This window comes from Corvus kubaryi, unplaced genomic scaffold, assembly GCF_017639235.1.
Source record: "Corvus kubaryi isolate FWS band 111438036 unplaced genomic scaffold, C.kubaryi_AGA036_p1.0 72, whole genome shotgun sequence".
NCBI classification, from domain to species: Eukaryota; Metazoa; Chordata; class Aves; order Passeriformes; family Corvidae; genus Corvus; species Corvus kubaryi.
In genome coordinates this window covers 4,126,966-4,146,714 of record NW_024582060.1, presented here as the reverse complement: position 1 = coordinate 4,146,714, position 19,749 = coordinate 4,126,966, and the positions used below count along the sequence as shown (strand labels likewise).

The window sequence follows — 19,749 nt, the reverse complement described above, 5'->3', positions numbered from 1 at the left end:
ATAATGTGAACATTAAATATTCAGTCCAAATACTAAGTGTTGTCTCATTTTAATGCAGCTGTAAGCTGACAATGAAGTCCAAGCTAAACTCTAATATTACTGGCATAGTAAAAATGATAATTTTCTTTACAGCAACAATTAATGATAGATTCAAAATTATTGTCAGAAATAAAAAAATTGAGCCAATTTGGCTCAGGTATATTTGTACCAGCTTGGTGATTCCAATGGGTCTGCAAGCCTGCAAATGGAGGAGTGGAGTTTCAACAAAATTCCCATTTTATTTTGAAAGAAAATTACATGTCCATGTAAAACTGTTCTGAGCCTATGGAGTAGGTGATCTTCTCCTTGTGACAAAGAACCATGGCCACTCAGTAACAACCCAAGATAAGAAGAACCAAAAGATGCCCGATTATGTATTTTTGCAGGCATAAAGCAAGTCTTTAAAAGCAGATAGTTATGATTGTAAACAGGACAGAGCTTCAATTCCAGGTGTGCTGTACTGGCTGCAGTGGAAACCTGCTGCTTGATACAGCTGGACAACTTGAATTTTCATTTTTGTTATGTATGTATAAATATATATATATGGTATATATGCCAATCCTTCATTTCTTTTGTTAAAATACAGGGAACTGAAAACAAAAAGAGATGGATTTGCAAGAAGCTATATGAATGTGGATGCTTTTCAAAGAATTAGAGAGAAAAGGAGGCTATTTTAGGAATAAAGATAATGAAAGTTGGCATGTATTCCCTATGCCACAACAAAAAATCTCTTATAGACAAAAAAGCAAGCAGTTGCATTTAAATCTCAAATTCAGAGTCACAAAAGTGTATAAATAAAAGTTCAGCGAATATTTCCATGGAGTTGTACACCTTCAGCTTCTCCTCATAATGTTTATTCTTCCCCCAAGTTTCCAAAAGAAATTAAAAAAAAAATCCAAGACCATCCTGGAGAATGTAGAGGGAAGATTGACAAAGCCTCTTTTGTAATTACCTTTTCCAGATTAATTTCAAAGCCTTGCAAAAAATGGTGATCATTTTCAGTCAGATCAGAACATTTACTCTGCCAAAATTCCATCCTTCTGAGCAGCTTTTGTTGCAGATTCTGCTTTCACAGATTCTCTCTTTTATACAGAAAGGAAATTGAAAGAAAATGGAAAGTTCATAAAGGTAGACTGACTGGGAAGATAGGAAAACTTCATAATCCTAAAATATTAAATGGTTTTTTTTATTATTGCACTCCTTGCTAAAGTTTTGCCATATAGAAACAGATTTTTAAAGAAGAGAGAATTTAATTCTACAGAACCAAAGAGTATATTGCAAAATGCCATATATTTTGCATCTCATAAGGGATTAATCTCGTTGGAATAAATGTTGAAACTGAACATTATTTAACTGTTTAGTCTTTTTCATTGTTCTCTACTGTTCCCAATTGTTTGTTCATGTTCAATATTTGTGTTGGAAAAAAGTGCTTTTTTTCCCAATCCAGGATTTTTAGTGCTATATCTGTTTCTGTTAGCACTTAAATCTATGTCCAACATTTCATCTATCTTTTGGTACTGCAGATATGAACTACACTCAGAACAGCCCATCTTCATTATCACCGCCCTGGGTTGTATAACATTTTTAATAAAATTACTTTTACTTTCAATGAAGAAATAATCACATAGTCAACCAAATTCCGTGCAAAGACAGCTGCTTGCTCATTGAATGGTCTCCAGCAGCAGCATAGGCACTAAAGGGCTGGATTGGTGTTGGATGGATCTCAGTAGCAGCTGTGGGGTGAAAAGAGAATGACCCAGAGGTAATGCAGCTCTGTGAAGAACTGAGGGAGCACCGGAAATGCTCTCCATGCTCCATCCTTCTCCCTATTCAGCTGCCTTGGTTTCTCTGGGAAATTAATTATCATATCCAGATACATAGAGAAAGGAACCTCCCAAATCAGGGGACAGTATATATGCAAAATCTTCATTTTTCATCAAAAAAGTAATCTGAAGATGTCCATTTTGCACGATGTTTTTTCTCCCCAAAACCATAGCAATGTGTAGCTCTTTACTATATTTTAAAAACAAGACAATGAAACCAATCATGGCCAGCAGTGAAGCTATAAAGTCACAGATGAGTATTTAGAAAAGGGTGTGTTCAACCTCTGTGGCACTGCAGTTCCCACCAGCCATGATGAACAACAGCAAAATCTTATGCTTTCATTAAAAACACCTAATATTTGTAAGAATAATGCTTAAATGTTCACACCAACTTTCTTTGAAAGTGTAGTGTTTACAATAGTGCTTGAAATTAAACTTTGTTTCTGCTTGAAAGTTTTGTTTACAGAAAACACCAAGGATGGTAAGTGTTTGTTATAATTTGTGATAAATGTTAGGAAATAATCACTATCACAGTTTGAAAGTGAACCAAAATCACATACATTCCTTTGGCCTTTGTAATAAACACTGGGAGAGGGGAAGTAGCATTACTTTATTCTTTAATGCTGCAATACCCAGCATACATCCCTGATCAGTCCTGAAATATCCTCTTCACTAGCTATAAGAAATTTATTCCTCCTGTGTGCTGATCTTCCTTTTGTTCATGTGCCTGCATTAGGGATTCAGAGATATATCCCAAGAAAAGCCTGAAAGCTGAATTTACAGGGTTTCAGTAGCAATGAAAAAAATCTCGATATAATGTCCCAATATCTTTGCCAATCTACCTTATGAACTTCTTTATAATCAATGTTCATTTGGTGTGAAGTTACACAAGTGAATATAATTTTGGTTAAAAATACAAAGGAATGTAAGAATTTGTTTACTCACCTGTAGCACTGTGCTGGCTTTGACATTTTGACCATTACTAGTAAAATACTTGAAAAATACATGAAGAAAGTAAAAAAAAAAAAAAAAAAAAAAAAGGGCAAATTACTTCCAGTCACTACAGACTTGAATTATTTTTAAAGCGATGATTGACTCATGGAAGTCTCTGTACTCTCCTGAGTGATCCAGAAATAAATCAATTAAACAACTCCATTTTGTCTTTTTTTTCCCCTTTATTATTTAGGTCATAATACCAAAGACTGTATTTCAGTAAGCTTTGAGGCACTCCTGCATTGCAGACCTCGGTGCTCAGAAGCTGATCATTCCATAGTTTATTCCAGTTCATGAAAGTGTGAGTAACAGGGAATTCCTTGACAGATTTTCCCCCCATATATCCCTGACAAAACCTGAATGTTTTCCAGAATGTCAATTCAAAACTTGGTGTCCTCAGCTTTCACAAGTTTCATAAAATCTGTGGCAAACTGCCTTTGGTCTGTCACATTTAGAGTCTCGCTCAGGCTTGCTGACAGTTACATGGAAGCTGGCAACTTTGAAGGAGTTTGCCTGGAGAAGAATCCCTGTAAAATGAGTGGGAAATGGAGTCAGGGCGAAAGTCCAGCCTGATTTCCAGAGGCTGTCCCAGTGATTTGAAGGCTGATGCTGGTGTGCCTCAAAGCAGGACACAGACAGCTGCTCTTGCCCAGGCTGGTTTTGAGCACACAGCAGTTCCCTGTAGGGAAGTGGGAGCTTGGGTGGCCTCCCAGCCTTTTGGAGTGGCCTCTCGCCGTTCCCCAACATCCACCATCACACCGTGCCATGGAGCCGCCTGCTTCCCCCAAGGCCCCAAGAAGGGGTTTTGCCCCAGGTCGCTGCAGGGGGTTGGTAGCAGGGTGCTCCTGGTTATTTGCAGGGGAAGATGCTGTTGTGGTGACAGCCTCGTGCCTCACCAGCTTGTCCCCTCAGAGCAGAGCAGAGAGACCTCGGCCAAGCTGGCCAAACTCCCCAGGAGGACATCGGCACAGGTGGCTGCCAAAGGCCTACTCTGCCTCACGCAGCTCCTGCCTGCTGCACGTGCCAGGGGTGTGGGATACCCTAAGGGTGCGAGGGGGCGGCTCAGGGCAGCGCCTGGGGGCCGCTTCGAGCTGGAAGAAAAAGCCACGAGATGGTGGCAGGGTGGCGGAGCAGTGGCAGGAAGGGGCCCATGCTGGCGGCCTGCAGTTTGTGACATCACCAGAGCGGCACTGGAAGGATGGGGGAGCAAACATTCCATGCCATTAGAACAGGGCACAGTGGCATGAGGAGCCCGCTGTGAGCCCAAGAGAGGTGCTGGCAAATGCCACTGCTGGCGATGCACAGCCACCATGGATGAGAACAGATATCCTTTTCCTCTGCTACTTTCTCCTCCTTGTCTCCCCTCCCTGCCCTGTGACAGCTGCCATTGGGATCCCCCCCACATCTCTTTCCCCTCAGGCCTGGACCTGGTCTGGGCACACGAGGGACCCCCAGGATGGCAGGAAGGACCTGGGGCAGCCTGTCCAGTCAGCCAGGGCTGGCTGATAATGTTTGGGTGGTCACAGTGATGGGAGCACTCACTCCTTGATGTTTCTTGGCACGCCCCACTGTTCCCTGCCACTGTTGAATCCCTTTGGCCTCCCCACATTTTTCTCCTCTCACTGCACCCCTTTCTGCACCCTGATCACTCCTTGATCTCCTTCACACCCTCCTTTTGGCCCTTCTAATCACTGCCCTCAGAGTCTCTGAGGACAGAGCAAAAATCTCCTCCTGCACACCTCAGGGCCTGCTGCATTCTCAGAGGCCAGGATGTTCTAGAGTATGAGGAAAGGAAAGCACAAGCTTCTTAGGTTTAACAAAATTAAACTTCTCCCCCTGCTTCCCCTGTTAAAAGGCAATTTCATGGGCCAGAATCTTCCTTAACCTCACCTCTCATACGTGGTTTTGGAATCTCATTCAGAATGATTTCAAGACTGGGAATACTGATTTAGAGGGTTGCATGAGGCTGCTTGAAAAAATGCAAATACCTTTTGATGAAGACCATCTAAAACATATTTTCAGGGTAAGGTGGATGTACATTAAGCAATTAACAGCTTAAAAGTTCAGTTCCACATGTCCTACATTTGCTGATTTTTTAAAATTAATTTTTTGGAAGTGTATCTCGTGCTAGTATGGTGTGCAAAATCAGCAAAGAATTTGCCTCCTCCAGGTCTTTTGTATCTGTGTAAAATAGATAACCAAGGGCTTGCATTAGAATCAGAATAATTTAGATTGGAAAATACCTCTAAGATCACTGAGTCCAACCATTAATACAATATTGAAAAATCCATCACTAAACCTTGTCCCTAAGCACCACATCTACACATCTTTTAAACACCTGCAAGGAACAGTGACTCACACACTTCCCTGGACAGCCTGTTCCAATGCTTGACAACCCCTTCAGTGAAGAAATTTTTCGTAACAGATAAATCTAAACCATCCCTGGCACAACTTGAGGCCACTTCCTCTTGTCCTATTGCTTGTTACTTGGGAGAGGAGACTGACATCCACATAGCACTGTCTTTTCACCACAATGAATTAGTGTAAGATGGAAAATATGTAGATTTTGATTCCTATTTCTTAATGTAACATGGCTGCACTTGAGAAAAGTTGAAGCATTCTGGTTTCATCCCATCCATCTTCTTCTGTGATCCAGCTAAGGAGTCCAGATGTGCCTGTCTGATGCTGGACAGAGCCACTAGAGCAACTTCCTAAAAATCCTCTTGCCAGGAAGACAACACAGACTCGTCTGAGCTGTTCAGGCTTTAGGTTCAGCCTGCATTCATTCAGTTCTCCACTATACCTCTCCTGTAGTATTTAAGAGGTGTGCCTGAATGGATGGGAATTGCAGTCTAACCCCCAGGGAAAGGATTTGGCCTTGAGACATGGCAGTGTTTAAGAGATTTCTGTGAAAGTTACATGATACAGCTAGAAATTGGACTTAATAATTTAGTGTAGGTAAGCAAACTACTGCCAAGTGGATCTTGTCTCAGTGAGCAAATACTACAAAATTGAGTGCCTTGGCACATACTGGGTTTACATGTTCTTCAGGTCCCTTCTAGTAATGACTCAAAAAATGTAAGGTCCTCCCTTTTACCTCATCTGTTTTCCCCCAAAATAGCTGTCTGGTAATGCTGTTTCCCTAAGGGAATGAAACCAAGTGTATTCATATATATATATATATATATGTATGACTCTTCTGAGAATGTTGCAACCAGCTGGCTGATCTGGCTGATTTTGTCCTGATTTGGCAGAGAAGAATGAACTATGGCAAGTCAGAAACTTTTAGGTCGTGAGAAGAAAGGCACTAAGTTTTCCTCACCCTTTCTTCTTCCTCTCTCGTTGTCTGCCTTGTCAAGCCAAGGTAAAACCAGCAGCATGAGCTCAACCCTGGCTAAAGAGGATTCCTGTGGTTTTTGAACTTGCACTGCATTGACACAATTGCCAACCTTGAGAATCTCTTGAGAACTTAAAAATACTCCTCATTGTTTCCTCTGTCTTCCACCTACTTTGGTATCTGACAGGAATTTGAGAGAAATGGTCAGCTGTGGGTAGAGAAGAGAGGGATTATTTGAGGGAAGTGACCCGCAAAGAGCAAGTCTGATCTAGTTGTATTTAACAACATATTATACCCAACAGCCTGATCTAGTTATTTGTAGCAGTACTCTTAGGTGATCTTTGCTATTTGAGAAAGATTTACCTGTGTTCAGTAGTTTGGGGGCTCAAATATTTAATCAGTGTAATAACATGTAAAAATTCAAAGCATTCTGGAAGGGAATCTTACTGACATCGTCAGTAACTACACATCAGTAGTTAATCTAATGGTTATACATAGCAAAATACATTTAATAGAAAACATAATTGAAAAGAAAAATCTCCTTTTTTTCTTGTCTGTTCTCTTTGAGTTCCTTTACTGTAATATTCTTTGGAACAATATCAGAATTATGACCATTAAGGTTTTAAGGAACAATAAATTTTCATATAATTTCTCTCAAGACTTTTTGTTTCCTCTTTTCCGAACAGCAAATATTTGATGTGCATTAATAAAAATAAGAATGATAAAATCTACCAAAAAAATTATGAGAATGTCTTTTTATAGTGACATGACTTTTATCACTTTAATTTGAAGAGTTCTCCTGTGTAGTATTATTGCCTGTATTTCATCAAGGGGCAACTGAAATAGAAACTTTAATTTTTTTGCGCAGCCTTATTTGGTGCCAGTAACTAAGTGAACATCTTCCAAGTCCTGATAGACTGTTTATTTCCAAAATAAGTTGGTATTTTCTTTTCCTAGTTAATGGTTATGAGCAAATTTGCAGTATTGTTAAGAATATTAAAAATTTGGTTGGGGATATCAACCTTAGATGGGGAATTTTTTCAGCAGCAATGAAACGTATAATTCTCATTTGTACTGAAATATTTTCTTGCTAGTGATTTCTGTTAAAAATGATCATTATTATTCTCTTCCACAAACTCAAAGCAAATACTGAAGTACTGATTGGTAAGACTTTGCACTAGAACTTCTCATGAAATTTAATTTTGTACTTGTTTCGGTTATCTAATATGTTTTACTCCTACTGTGGTACTTATTCAGAAGTGCAGTAGGAACTGTATTGCATAGGAAGAAACTGGCAATGGATCATTAAAATTTTAGGTTTTATGGTATGGCTTCAAAACCAATCTAATTTAGCAGTAATCAAAAGTCTTGATCAAAGAGCAGTCAGAGCTGAAGTAAGCAATTTCCTGTTTATAGACACTTTTGTGGAAACCAAACCAGCCATAGTAAGTGCCATGTTTTGGATGCTGGAACTTAGCCTATTTGGCAGCCTCAGTTTAAGGAGCCAAAAAATAGGAATTTTGGTCAACTTACAGTGATAATCATGGAGGCAATAGATTGCTATTTATGTGTGATTTTTGTGAGCAATTCTGTCAGCAGATTTCTCTTTATTTGGCAACTTTCAAGAATAATTCAGGCTAAAATGTTAGAAACATTGATATTTAGTATGCAGTTATTTATTTTGAGTAGAAAATTTTAAAGGAAAAATAGAATTGTAAACCTGAGAAAGATGTAAAAGGCAGAAATGGTAAAAAACCATTATTCTATGCAAATTGTCTTGCCCTTTTAACTTTTCTAGGGGCTTTTATACTGAAACACTGAAATTAATTACTATGCTAACATTTTGTAAACTCTATGAAAACAAGCTTACAATTCAAGAATTCTGAAAGTGTGAATGATTAATCTAAGTCAAACATTCTGGCTTGTTAAGAATAGAACATGATGTCATAGGTTATTATAAAATATCCTGTCTTCAAACTTTAACAGTGTTTCTTATTTGAAGTGTTGAAAGACTTATATCTCTTGATAATTTGGTCATCCTTATTTCATTTTTAAGATTATTGGTTTCTGTATTTTGTATGCAAATTTAACTGACAGTATTTAAAATATGGTGCAAATAGCTGTTGCAGAGGTATTATACTAAATATATTTTCCACTTGATAAGTTTTATGTTGCAAATTTACTTTAATGCATAGCATTTTAGAGATTTTCTGCAATGTATTTTAATATTAAAAATGCATTAAATCTAAATTTATTGTACTTATTTAGATGCAAATTATGTCATATGGTCCATTTTACTTTATATAAAATATTTGTAGCACACAAAGTGTAATCTAAAAGTTGATGAGTATAATCTGATAATGCATTGTAGTCAGTGTTGCCTGAGGGTTCTTCTGTGATTCTCGCTCTTATGGTCAGTTATAAGAGTGTTTGGTGGGCAACTTTGTATCATTGCATGTTGTTTTATTGAATTATTTTTTTTAATTATTGTGCTTGCTTTTTTCCCCCCAGAGGACTCTTGACAAACACTTAGGAGACGTAATTAGCATGGACGACTTCAGAGCAATTTATCGAGCTCTTGTACACAGACCTGAATATGAAGAACTATTCAGGGCTTACTCGTCAGATGGCGTAATTCTAACTGACACCCAGCTCATCAAATTTCTTGTAAAAGAACAATTTCAAACTGAAGTTGATGAAACAACTGCCTTAGAAATTATTATGAAGTATGAACCCATTGATGAAGGTATGCACAGTTTATGTATTTGATATCTAGCTCTTTATTGTGCTTCTGTCAATGACTGTGTTTTGCAAAACCTTATATCTTCATTTCTTTAAAAAAAAATCTTTTTATCTAAATATTATTCTTTTCTCCCTGAGTTTTAATTTATTTTCATGCTGCCCTCCTTTCTCTGATCTCTTCTTTTTTCTGTCATTTATCTGTCTTCTTTTTTAGTCCTTCATTTATCTTTTTTTTCTCGTCCTTCTATATATTCTGTTTTCAGCTCACTACAAACCATTTTTAATTTGGTTTTTGTAGGGTTCTTATCTGCCATTTTGCTTGTCTGCTCATTACACTGTCTTCTCTCCCTTGAGTCATTTGGTGATAATGCAAGGTGTCAGGCAAGACTTTTATGTCCCTCTGACTGGCTTGCAGAAGCACTGTGTAAGATTTTCATAGGTGCCTGGTCACCCTTTCTGAATCATGAGAGCTCTGAGGCGAGGAGAGGTTCATAAATCTGTAACACGCTCTTCACCTATTGAAAGGTGCCTCAAGTTGTGGTGTAATACTTCTGCTGAGTTTCACTGAATTCAGTTTGAGGCAAAATTTACAGCTAAGGTATGCAAAGGATATAACTGCATTTTGGTGCAAGCTGTTACTTTATTCAGTGGAATATGTTGAATTCTTTAGTTTCCTTGGTTCCCAGTCTTTGAAAATGGGTGGAATTGATAAATGGTTAAGAAAAACAAACCCAAGGAGAAAATATTTCTTCTGGGATAATAATCCGGGATTATCTATGTTGCCCTGTGGTGGAAGAAGAAAATGGAAAATGCCACTTTTTCAATGAGAAACAGAAGACATTTGGTGTTTCATTAAGAGGCACTTACTGTCCAGTAATAGCTGCAAAGCACATGACTCCTTATGCCTTTACTCTTTGAGGTTGCCTCTCAAATTTGACTGTATTTCATTGAACATATTCTACTCTTTCTGAGGAACTAATATGTTTACTAATTGTACAAGTTACCAGTTTAAAAGGTTCCTTTTATTTCGTGTTACCTGTTTTGATGGGAAAGTTAAAAGCTATAACACAGTTAACAATGAAAAATCTTCAGTTCATTAGAAAGCACCTTTGCAAACCAACTGGAGTTTCTATAGGTTTAATTTAGTGTCTGGTTTAAATTTCAGATGCTGCGCCAAATTCTTGTTTGTTTCTTCATCTGTGATAAAATTGTTTGCCTCGCAATTGGAAATAATAATCTCTGTATTGCTCCTGCTCCTTTGAGTGAATTCAAACTCCCACGCAAACATATTTATTGAAAAGTTCCAGTTATGATTGACATAATAGGTGGTTCATATGGTATTGTGAGAGACCATTTTGTGCAAATGTCGTTCTGAATTTGCTACAGAATGTTATTCATCAGGATGATCTGTTGGAATCACCTGCCACCCTTGCCCTGTGTATTACAGAAAGGGAAGAGGGCAGGTTTGATTGACAGGTTTGCTAATAGTAATGAACATTCTCTGATAAATGTGATAGCATGGGTATATCAAGATTAGGATGAAAACAGTGACTAGATTTTACATATATCTGATAAATCCATCTATAGCATTTAGTGCATCCCTACCATTTGTGCAGAGAGATTTTCAAAGCTATTGAGCCAGATAACTGAATTTACTCTCTGTGGCTACCGTAGCTAGTTCAGGCCAGTATGGAATGAATTACTCTTTCATTTTTATTATATAATTCAAATGTCTAATGTCAAAATGCTACACTAACATTTTTTTCATGTGTGTGCTAAAAGCTTGCATTTTTGGCAGAAAGAACCATTTCTATGGAATTGATCACAAAATATGAGTATGTGAGTCACACCTGACAGTTGTGTCTTGCTAACATCCAAATGTCAGTTTTTTCTTCACAAACTTTCCATTATCTGCCCATTTTACTATTAGCTTTGAATAGAAACCTCGACTCATTAAATGAGATTAAAGAAAACATGCCAACTAAATGCATTTTATTTTAAGCTTGGTATATACGTCTTAAAAAAAAAAAATATTGCTCATTATTCAGTATTTGCATGGATAGGATTAGAGGGACAGGAGGATAAGGAGGTGCATCCCATTATTATTTACCTTGCAGTGCCTTTCAAAGATTCTACTCCTGCCTATTTTCCTGCTAGGTAATAGAAAAACAGGGCAAAAATGCAATCCTCTCTTAAACAACTAGCTTGCTTTGTAAATAACAATATAAGCCTGGTGCATGTGTCAGATAAAGACTTTGAGTAATCCAGAATGTATTTGTGAATCAAAAAACATTTTCAGTTTATTCCTAGGATATACAGTCTTAAGGGTTTTTTGAGGGTTTTTTTTGTGCATGTGTGTGAGAGACAGAGCAGGATGGAGAGCATAAATTTTCAGGAGAGAACATTTGGTCCCATTGGCCAATATAAACCAGACTTAACAAAGTTGACAGCTCCACCAAATTCCTACAGATTTCATAAAAAATCTTGTGAAGTAAGAAAGATGACTTAAAGATCTCAGCTAAGACAATGGCTGTCACTGGATTTGTGAGACAAAATGTATGAAAGGGTGTGTAAATATCCAGTGTCAGGGAAAATTTTCAACAGAAGATGACTATGAGATATAAGCCCTTAGAAACTGAACTGCTGTTCAGACAGATACTTTATTCCAGTAGGCACCAGTCATAAGTGTGGGTAAGGTAGAAAAAAGACTCCCTAGAATATAAACTCGGAGTAGAAAGGGAATAACTGTATTCTTACTTTAATGAAGGAAATATTTCTCTGTTTACTGTTCCCTTAGAGGATGAATATTTTAGCCTGATGTTTTAGCCTGATGTAAACTAGTCAAGTTTCATAGTATGAAATTCCATCTGATGATGCTTCTCCTGAGTTTTAACGATGAATGAAAGCTTCCTTCTTCCAATATGGCAGAGAAACAACTTAATCTCTGATTGCCAGTATTTGTCATGAGTTTTCACCCCAAAAATTCCCTGCAAACATATTTGTACCCATTTCTCTGTCTCTGGGGGTTAAGTTACATATGCATTTAATTATTACTTTAGCTCTTAGGAAACAAGAAACACATACATAGATTTAAAAACATGGGAAACACCTTCCTCCCCATTTCCTAGTCTCAAATTCAGTTCAGGCTCTTCTCCTCCCCACACCCCAGTCTCTACTTCGGTCCAGGCACCTCTCCCCCTGTATTGTCAGGGCTGCAGGTTGTACTCAGTCCCTTCAGTGAGGAAACAGGTCTTGCAGGAGGCTCTGGGCAGTGCATAGTGATTTCTGACTTGTTTTGTCTGCTTCAGTGTGGGTACTCTACATGCCTTCAGGGCAGCAAACATCTTACAAAAGTTTTCAATTTTTTCTTTCCAAAGAGCAAGAAAAATACTTTCAAAGAAGTTACAAGATAAATAAGAAAGCAGAATGTAATAAACTCTAAAAATAATGTAAAATGTAATCTGACTCTTTCAAATACTCAGATTATATCCATAATACCTCTCTGATATGACAGTATTTATATATATGGCAGAGCTGGGGTTTACCTTAACAGGAGAAATGAGAAAAATAATTTTTTCTTAAATCGGATTTGAAAAACAAAAACCCAATATAAAAGAATGTTGTTAATAAAGTGAATCCCACAATATCCAAAAGAGGAGGGCAAGAAAAAAATAATTGAACTTTTATGAACAAAAAGAGGCAACGAGAAGAAAGAAATCTTTTCTTGCCTTCCCTTTCTATGACAAATGGATGTGTGTGCACGCTAACTCCTGCTAAAAGGTCCTAATGGAGAAAAAGACAGGTTCCTCCAGGGGAGAAATGTAAGGCCTTGATGAAAGTCTTTTCACTGTGGAGTAGTTATGGAGATTAATTCCCATTTCCTTTAATGTAGAAGCGGAAAATGTCTGTAAGTGGTCAGAAAATAGTATGACTGGGCTATTCCTCAGAAATGTAAGGGACTGTAATAAGCCCTACAAAAATAAAAAGATTTTTAGTCTGTTGACTGGGGACATGAGCTTCAGCTTTACTGAAGTCCAAGAGTTTACACATTGACTAACAAAGCAATGCTATATTTCCATTTTTGGGGGATTATTGTCATCAGCATATTTCCCTAAACATTCATTTCTCTTGAGAATATTGCAGTTAACTTTTGTCAATGACACAAACAGCCAGGAAGACATCATAAATAATTCAGAAAATAAGCAAGACTTTGAAAAGCCAGTATTTTTCACTAATGTAATAAATAAATGCAGAAGAAGGTAAGACTTGTTAGAAAATAAAAAATACACACACACACATGCACACACACACACATAGTTACTAGCTCTACTTGTAATTGCTCAAAGAACTATATAAACCATGAAAAATAAATTAACCAGAAATGAAATCCAGACAGTTAATGTAATTCATTATAGGCAAAGAATACAGGATGAATGTATTCTGAATAATGTAAAAAAATCCAAAATGCTTTTTAAAGATCCAGAAAGTAGAAACTTAATCCAATTGTTACAAGTATAGAACAATATAACACGTGCATAAATCCAAGTGGATAAATCTAAGTCAAGATACTAAATAAGATACAATTTTCAAGATCATCAGGGTAGCAATAAGTCATCCGGCAAATCTGCTAGTTGAAAGAAGACCAAAGAAAATCCTGATGCAATAAGTACAGTCTGCCCCTTAATATTATTAATAGTATTAATTTAAGTAAGATCTCGGCCAAAATATGGCTAAAACAGGTTAGGACCTTCTTTAATGATGTAATCAGGTCAGTGAAGACAGGTTGACAAATCCAAGTTCTTAGAAAACTGACTATAACAAGCTTGACTTTTTATACACAAGTCAAAGGTTACTTTTGAAACTAGGGGGAAAACGCATGATAAATTGAAAGACTGGAAAAGATCAAATGTAGTATTTATTTTAGAAAGGGACCATCCAAGGAACTAGACACTCAGTTAACAGAAAAAAAATGGAGCAAATAATAGATATCTAAACCCCTCTAAGATTGTAAGGAGGAGTTTGTCAGGACATTCTATAAAGAAATAGTATCCTGTTTTTTCCTACGAAAGATTAACAGCACTGGTGGATAGAAGAAAAATGAAGATTATCAGAAATCTGAAATAGAAAGATGCCCTGGATTAGATTTGTTTTTGTGGAAAGCACTGGAATGAGGGAAGTGCAAGAGCGGTTTTCATATGTGAAAGAGAGGACAGGAATAATACCATACAACAAATATTTTGGACAGCAAGGAAGTTTCAGGGTAAACTTCTGTTTCCTAGTTATGGAAAACTTCCTAACAATAAGGTTACTTAGCTGTTGAAATGGTTTTACTGGGTTGTCTCTGGATTCTTCATCAATGGAAATCTGGAAGAATAGCTTAAGATAGACTTCTGGTAGGGATAACATTTTTTGGGTGAAGGTATATTTGATGTCTGGATGGCCTTCTATTTTTCTTTATAATTTTAAAACATTGCAAGTTTTTCTAGTTCAAAGACCTGTGTAACTGAGAAATAATAATTTTCTATAAATTCTCATTCAGGTGTACAACTTTCATTCTGTCACACCCCGAAGATCGATAATTGCAATTCTAACTTGTAAATTCTGATTCTTAGAGCTGTAGTAGGCATTAACACATCAGAAAAGGGGGTTTTCTGCAGGTATTTCCAGCCCCCAAGTTTGTATGCATTGACTTCTAAGTTATTGTTAGGATAAAATAATCTTGGATTATTTACTGCTTATTTACTACTAGCCTGCTATGGTGACAATAAGGTTATTTTAGAGTAAGGACTGGGCAAAATCCCACACTAATTCAAACTATGTTTTGAAGCAAAGCTGACGTTTGAGATGATATCATTTGCAAAATGACTGCATTTGAAACGTGACATTGGGAGCAGTAGCTGGCAGTGTAATGGCTCTGTTTGTCATTAAATCAGTCAAACCCAAAACAAATGGGATGACTATCACTGGTATGGATGCAATTAGCTCATTTTGTTATAAATGCAGTAGTTTAATAAGCGTGATTTGCAATTCATCTGTGTGGGCAGTTATTTCTTTTGTTAAGATACTATTTTTATTTCAAATATTTTAAAACATGATTTGATCAATATTTATTTGGAATTTTCCACCCCTAGGGAAGACATTTGGTGCTAGGAATCATTTATTTTGTAAGATTATATTGAAAATCTCTGACTGACATTTTAGAGAACAATCCTTGTTCTTTTAAAAGAGAAAAGAAGATTCTCTTAATGCATTGTCTGGCATGTTACTTTCCAAAGTAACAAATATTTTACTTTATATTTAATTATAACTACTGCAAACTCTTCTTACTCATGTCCACAGAAGAATAAAAGTGTCAAAGTACATTAATTTCCTCTCAGAAGTTTGAACCACAGCAACTGAGCTCCAGAGTCACATGTATCTAATGTTTGTGTTGTTTATACTTTTGTCATGAATTTTAAAATTGCAGGAAAGTGTTGTGCTGTACAACCTTTAGCAGTGTTCAGAACTGGCTATTAAAAATTTCAGAAAGTACATAGATAGAACTGTCAGTTTGGCTTCATGACAGAGATATTTTTACTTTTGTTTTTGTTCAGTGAGGAAGAAAAGGCAGATGTCATTTGAAGGATTTATAAGGTACATGCGGTCAGATGAATGTTCAATATTTAAAATCCAGCACAGGACCATCTATCAAGATATGAACCAGCCATTATGTGACTATTTTATTTCATCTTCTCACAACACCTACTTGATAGCTGACCAGCTAATGGGACCCAGCCATTTATGGGGATATACCAGGTATTTAGATATTGGTTTTTAATATTTTAAACATTCTTTGGCTTTTTTTTTAATGAATACTAAGTCACATACCATCCTACTTGGCAATAAGGGACAAAGCCATCACAGATAGAAGTTGAAAATGAGAGTGGTATTTTATATTGTGTGTACACTTTTCAATATATTTGCCAAACCATCTGTTCATAGTCTGGAAACAATCTATTTTTTCACTTACATCTCAGAAAATCAACCTTGCAGCAAATGAAATCCATAGTATGGTGTACAGTACATGATTAAATCAGTTTTTAATCTCAACACGCCATGCAAAAATAACTAACTCCCTGAAAGAAATGAAAAATTCCCAGACAAGCCCTAATCTGATCAATATACAGGATGTATGTTGGAGTATGTCTGTGTCAAGGACATCTGTGTTCGACGCATGTTGCAATGTGGGCAGTTTAGAAACAACAACAACAAAATGGGCACCCAAGTAGCCAGCAGAGAGAGGAAGCTCTCTGCAGTGTGTGCCTCCAAGAGGATGATGATCAGGATGCCTTTTTGCCAAGGCAGGGAAGAATGAAATGGATTGTGTAATGAAGGCAACACTGAGAGGGCAGGAAGTATTAAGAATTAGGAAGAGAGGTGTCCAGAATTCCTATTATTTGCACTACTCTAGTAAGAAGAAAGGAGTTGGAACCATCATCTGTCTGAACTCTTTTTTTCAGTTGCTCTCTTAGTTTTTGACAGTAACATGCAACCATCAGAAACACTGAATTTCTAACGGTATTTAAAATTCCATGATGTTAATGCTGCATTGCTGAAAGTAATTGTGAAGAGGGTGTAACCCACTCTCTCTTCCTCTTTATGTACTATTGGTGTGAGGAAAATGCTAAATGCAGCTAGAGGCATATTTGACATATTGTTAATGTGTGAAAGGCAGCATGTGAAAGACAGATTGGTAATTAAGTAATGTAGTTTATAAGAAATGTTTCAGTTAGTTGCAAGTCATATATTAGAAACCTATGAATTTAAGGGATGCCACTAACACATTAAAACTTAAAGCAGTAAAGTTAAGGCACCTGAGAAACTTTAGCACTCCCTCTTAGAAATAAGGGCCAGGAAGAACGATGACTTACGTAAAGACCAAGTGCAAACTGGTTCTCTAAGTGCAATGGATTTTTAAATACAGTGATTCTCAAACTTACAAGCAAGTTTGGAACAGTAATAGAAAACACCATTTTAAATATTTATTGCTTTATTTTAAATGACAATTTGCCTTTATTCCAAAATTCCTTTGTTGAAATCTTTGACCCTTGTTTTTATTCTTTTAAGGAAGATAATTCAGGTAATCCCATATTCTTTAGTGGCCTAATTAAGTTTATTACCTAACACATTTAGAATAAACAAGAGAAGACATGTCTCTCTCATATATGTATAATTCTGTAGAATTTCTTTTTATTTATGATGAAAATGAGGTGGTTTTTCTGTAATTAATCAATGTACTTGTAATCAGAATACAGCAACTTGTATAAAAAAGTGTGGTATCTTTTGGCTGTAAAATTGTTTCTCTTGTTCTTCTGAAGTGCTCTTTTAAAAGGATGTCGTTGCCTGGAAATTGACTGCTGGGATGGAACCAACAATGAACCTATTGTGTATCATGGTCACACTTTAACAAGCAAAATTCCATTTCGTTCTGTAATTCATGTGATTGACAAGTATGCATTTATGGTATGTATAGATAAAGGGATGTATACATAAGTTGGTTAGAATGTGATGGCGGCTTTAACAAAGCCAGGGACATGGCTCTTATAGATTCCCCAGGGTAAAAAACATATGAAACAGAGACTGTGGCAATGGGCATTGTTGAAATTAATTACAGAACAATTCTGCTATTTGTTCTTCATGTATTTTTAAAACTTTTTAAAAGAATCATAAACATATTTTCCTGATAATGAATATAAACCAGACTTGGTGCAAACGATTCAGGTGATCTTACTCAGCTTGTTAGGTGGAATTCTCACCTGAGATCATTTAAGAAAGGACTGATCATAAAGTGAAGAACTAGTTCAGAATTGGTCTGATGTTTTTCTCCTTCTTTATCTCTTTTAAATGTTTTTACTTCACCTATTCTTTTGTTGATATCAGTCTGTCTTATATTCTACATGTATTTTTGAAGTAGACAAAAATATTAGGTAATGAGTTTGAGACCTTGTTTTCCATTTCCTCTCTCTATTTTGAACGATGAACCTGATAAATAAATGTTAGCAGCTACTGATGTCTTTTTGCCAGGTGACTCATCAGGGCAATGTCCCTTCTGCCTACCTCTGAAAAAGCACTGAAATGTGGAGAGTTTTTGGCACTGTCTCAGGCTTTTGTCTAGGTTTCTGGCAAAACTCCTGCTTGAAGGAAGTCCTGAATGACTATTAAGATTACGCTCAGATTCAGGCCAGCATTATGTGTGTGAATATATACATCTATGATCATAAATTTACATGGATTTTTATACAGATGTGTTTATAGCCTTCTCAGTGTTAATCAAAGCTGTGTCTCTATAAAATTTAATTAGTCTCCCATTTAAAAAGTGAAATTAAAAACATGGTTTTATTTCACTGTTTTTCAAAACCTATTAGATATAACTTCTATTCTTGCTAATACACAACATATTGTACTTAACTCTAATGCAAACTTCATTTCACATGCCCAAGTGCCAATGAGATGATAAAATCCCAATAGGTGATGGTTGGTACCAGCTGTCCATCCAGGCTGAGCTGTGCTTCTATTAACAGTCAGTAGCAAATACTCAGGGGACAAGTGTAAAGACGGAAAACATTAAATGGTACTTCTCTTACTGACAATTTAGGTCCTGCCTGAGCAACAATTTCATTCAGACTATTTTTGGTAGCCACCAGTATTACTGGCAATTTATGAGATTTACTTATATGTCTAAATGGATGAGGTTTTTTTGAGTTATTCTCTAATTTTTACTCAATTTCCCTTTTTCACCCTTCACCTTTAATTTTTACTCAATTTCCCTTACTTGAGCATTGTAATGAGAAAAGTGTAGAGAGTCCCTAGAAAAGTTTGTGATATTATGAAAAATAAAAAATATGCATGGCTTGTTCATGTAAAGGCAATCATTTCTGAACAAGCTTTGGGGAGACTATCAACTTGAAATGTAGTCAATTAAAATCCATCACAAACTAAAGAAAAAGACATTTAATCCTGCTTTACACTGTCAATCTGAATTTTTGAATCTGATTTTACGTTTTAAAACCAAAACAACAAAACAGCTCTTTTCACACCTCTGCACGTCTAGCTCTGCTTTAACTTTCCAAAGGTGCACTTTTTTCTTCAATTGTGCTCCTTTCCACAAATACTGAGAGATTTTTACTGCATTACTAACCTAAAACAACTGATCTATATTTTGAATGTTTTGAAAATGAAGGTAAATACAGATTGCCAAGGGGACTTTTGTAAGATGTTTCAGAAAAGCAATTATTCATATTCTTATTTATTAATAATAAAATCTTAAAATTATATTTCCAGTCATCTGCCTATCCACTTGTACTGTCTTTGGAGAACCACTGCAGCCCTAAACAACAGGAAGTAATGGCACACTATTTGAAAAGTATTCTAGGTGACAAACTTCTTTCTTCACCAATTGGTGGTGAAGTAGACATGACTCGACTGCCTTCTCCTGAGGTAATAAGTTTTCATTTTTCTCTATGAAAGACATGGAAAAAATTGTGGAGTTCTTGATTTATTTATTTATTTTAAAAAGTCTTCTGAAACTGAATTTAGGGGTCACATCTGGTGTCTGAAATACAGTTCAGGTAGTAACAAAAAATATTTAAACAGCATAAAAAAGCCACATGGAAAGATGTCACATGCTGGTGTATCTGTTATCTGCTGATTTATTTTTTGTTGCTTAAATTGAAGGAAATTCCTGAAATTTAAGCATGTTATTGAAATGGAAATTGGAATCTACATTTTTTGTCAGTAACAGCGATGATGAAGCTTTTTCTTTGCATTCTGCTGCTC

The 19,749-nt window shown here is 36.4% G+C and overlaps 1 protein-coding gene across 1 annotated transcript in view; it reads left to right on the top strand.

Annotated features, from left to right (window-relative positions):
• The first annotated feature begins 3,620 nt into the window (after positions 1-3,620).
• The window catches only part of PLCZ1 (phospholipase C zeta 1), a 45,978-nt gene continuing 29,849 nt past the window's right edge, over positions 3,621-19,749 (top strand). The window contains exons 1-6 of the mRNA XM_042050160.1: positions 3,621-4,025; positions 4,711-4,878; positions 8,704-8,938; positions 15,528-15,729; positions 17,292-17,436; positions 19,255-19,410. Coding sequence (XP_041906094.1) covers positions 3,621-4,025; positions 4,711-4,878; positions 8,704-8,938; positions 15,528-15,729; positions 17,292-17,436; positions 19,255-19,410 — 1,311 coding nt within the window. The remainder of the gene's footprint in view (positions 4,026-4,710; positions 4,879-8,703; positions 8,939-15,527; positions 15,730-17,291; positions 17,437-19,254; positions 19,411-19,749) is intronic.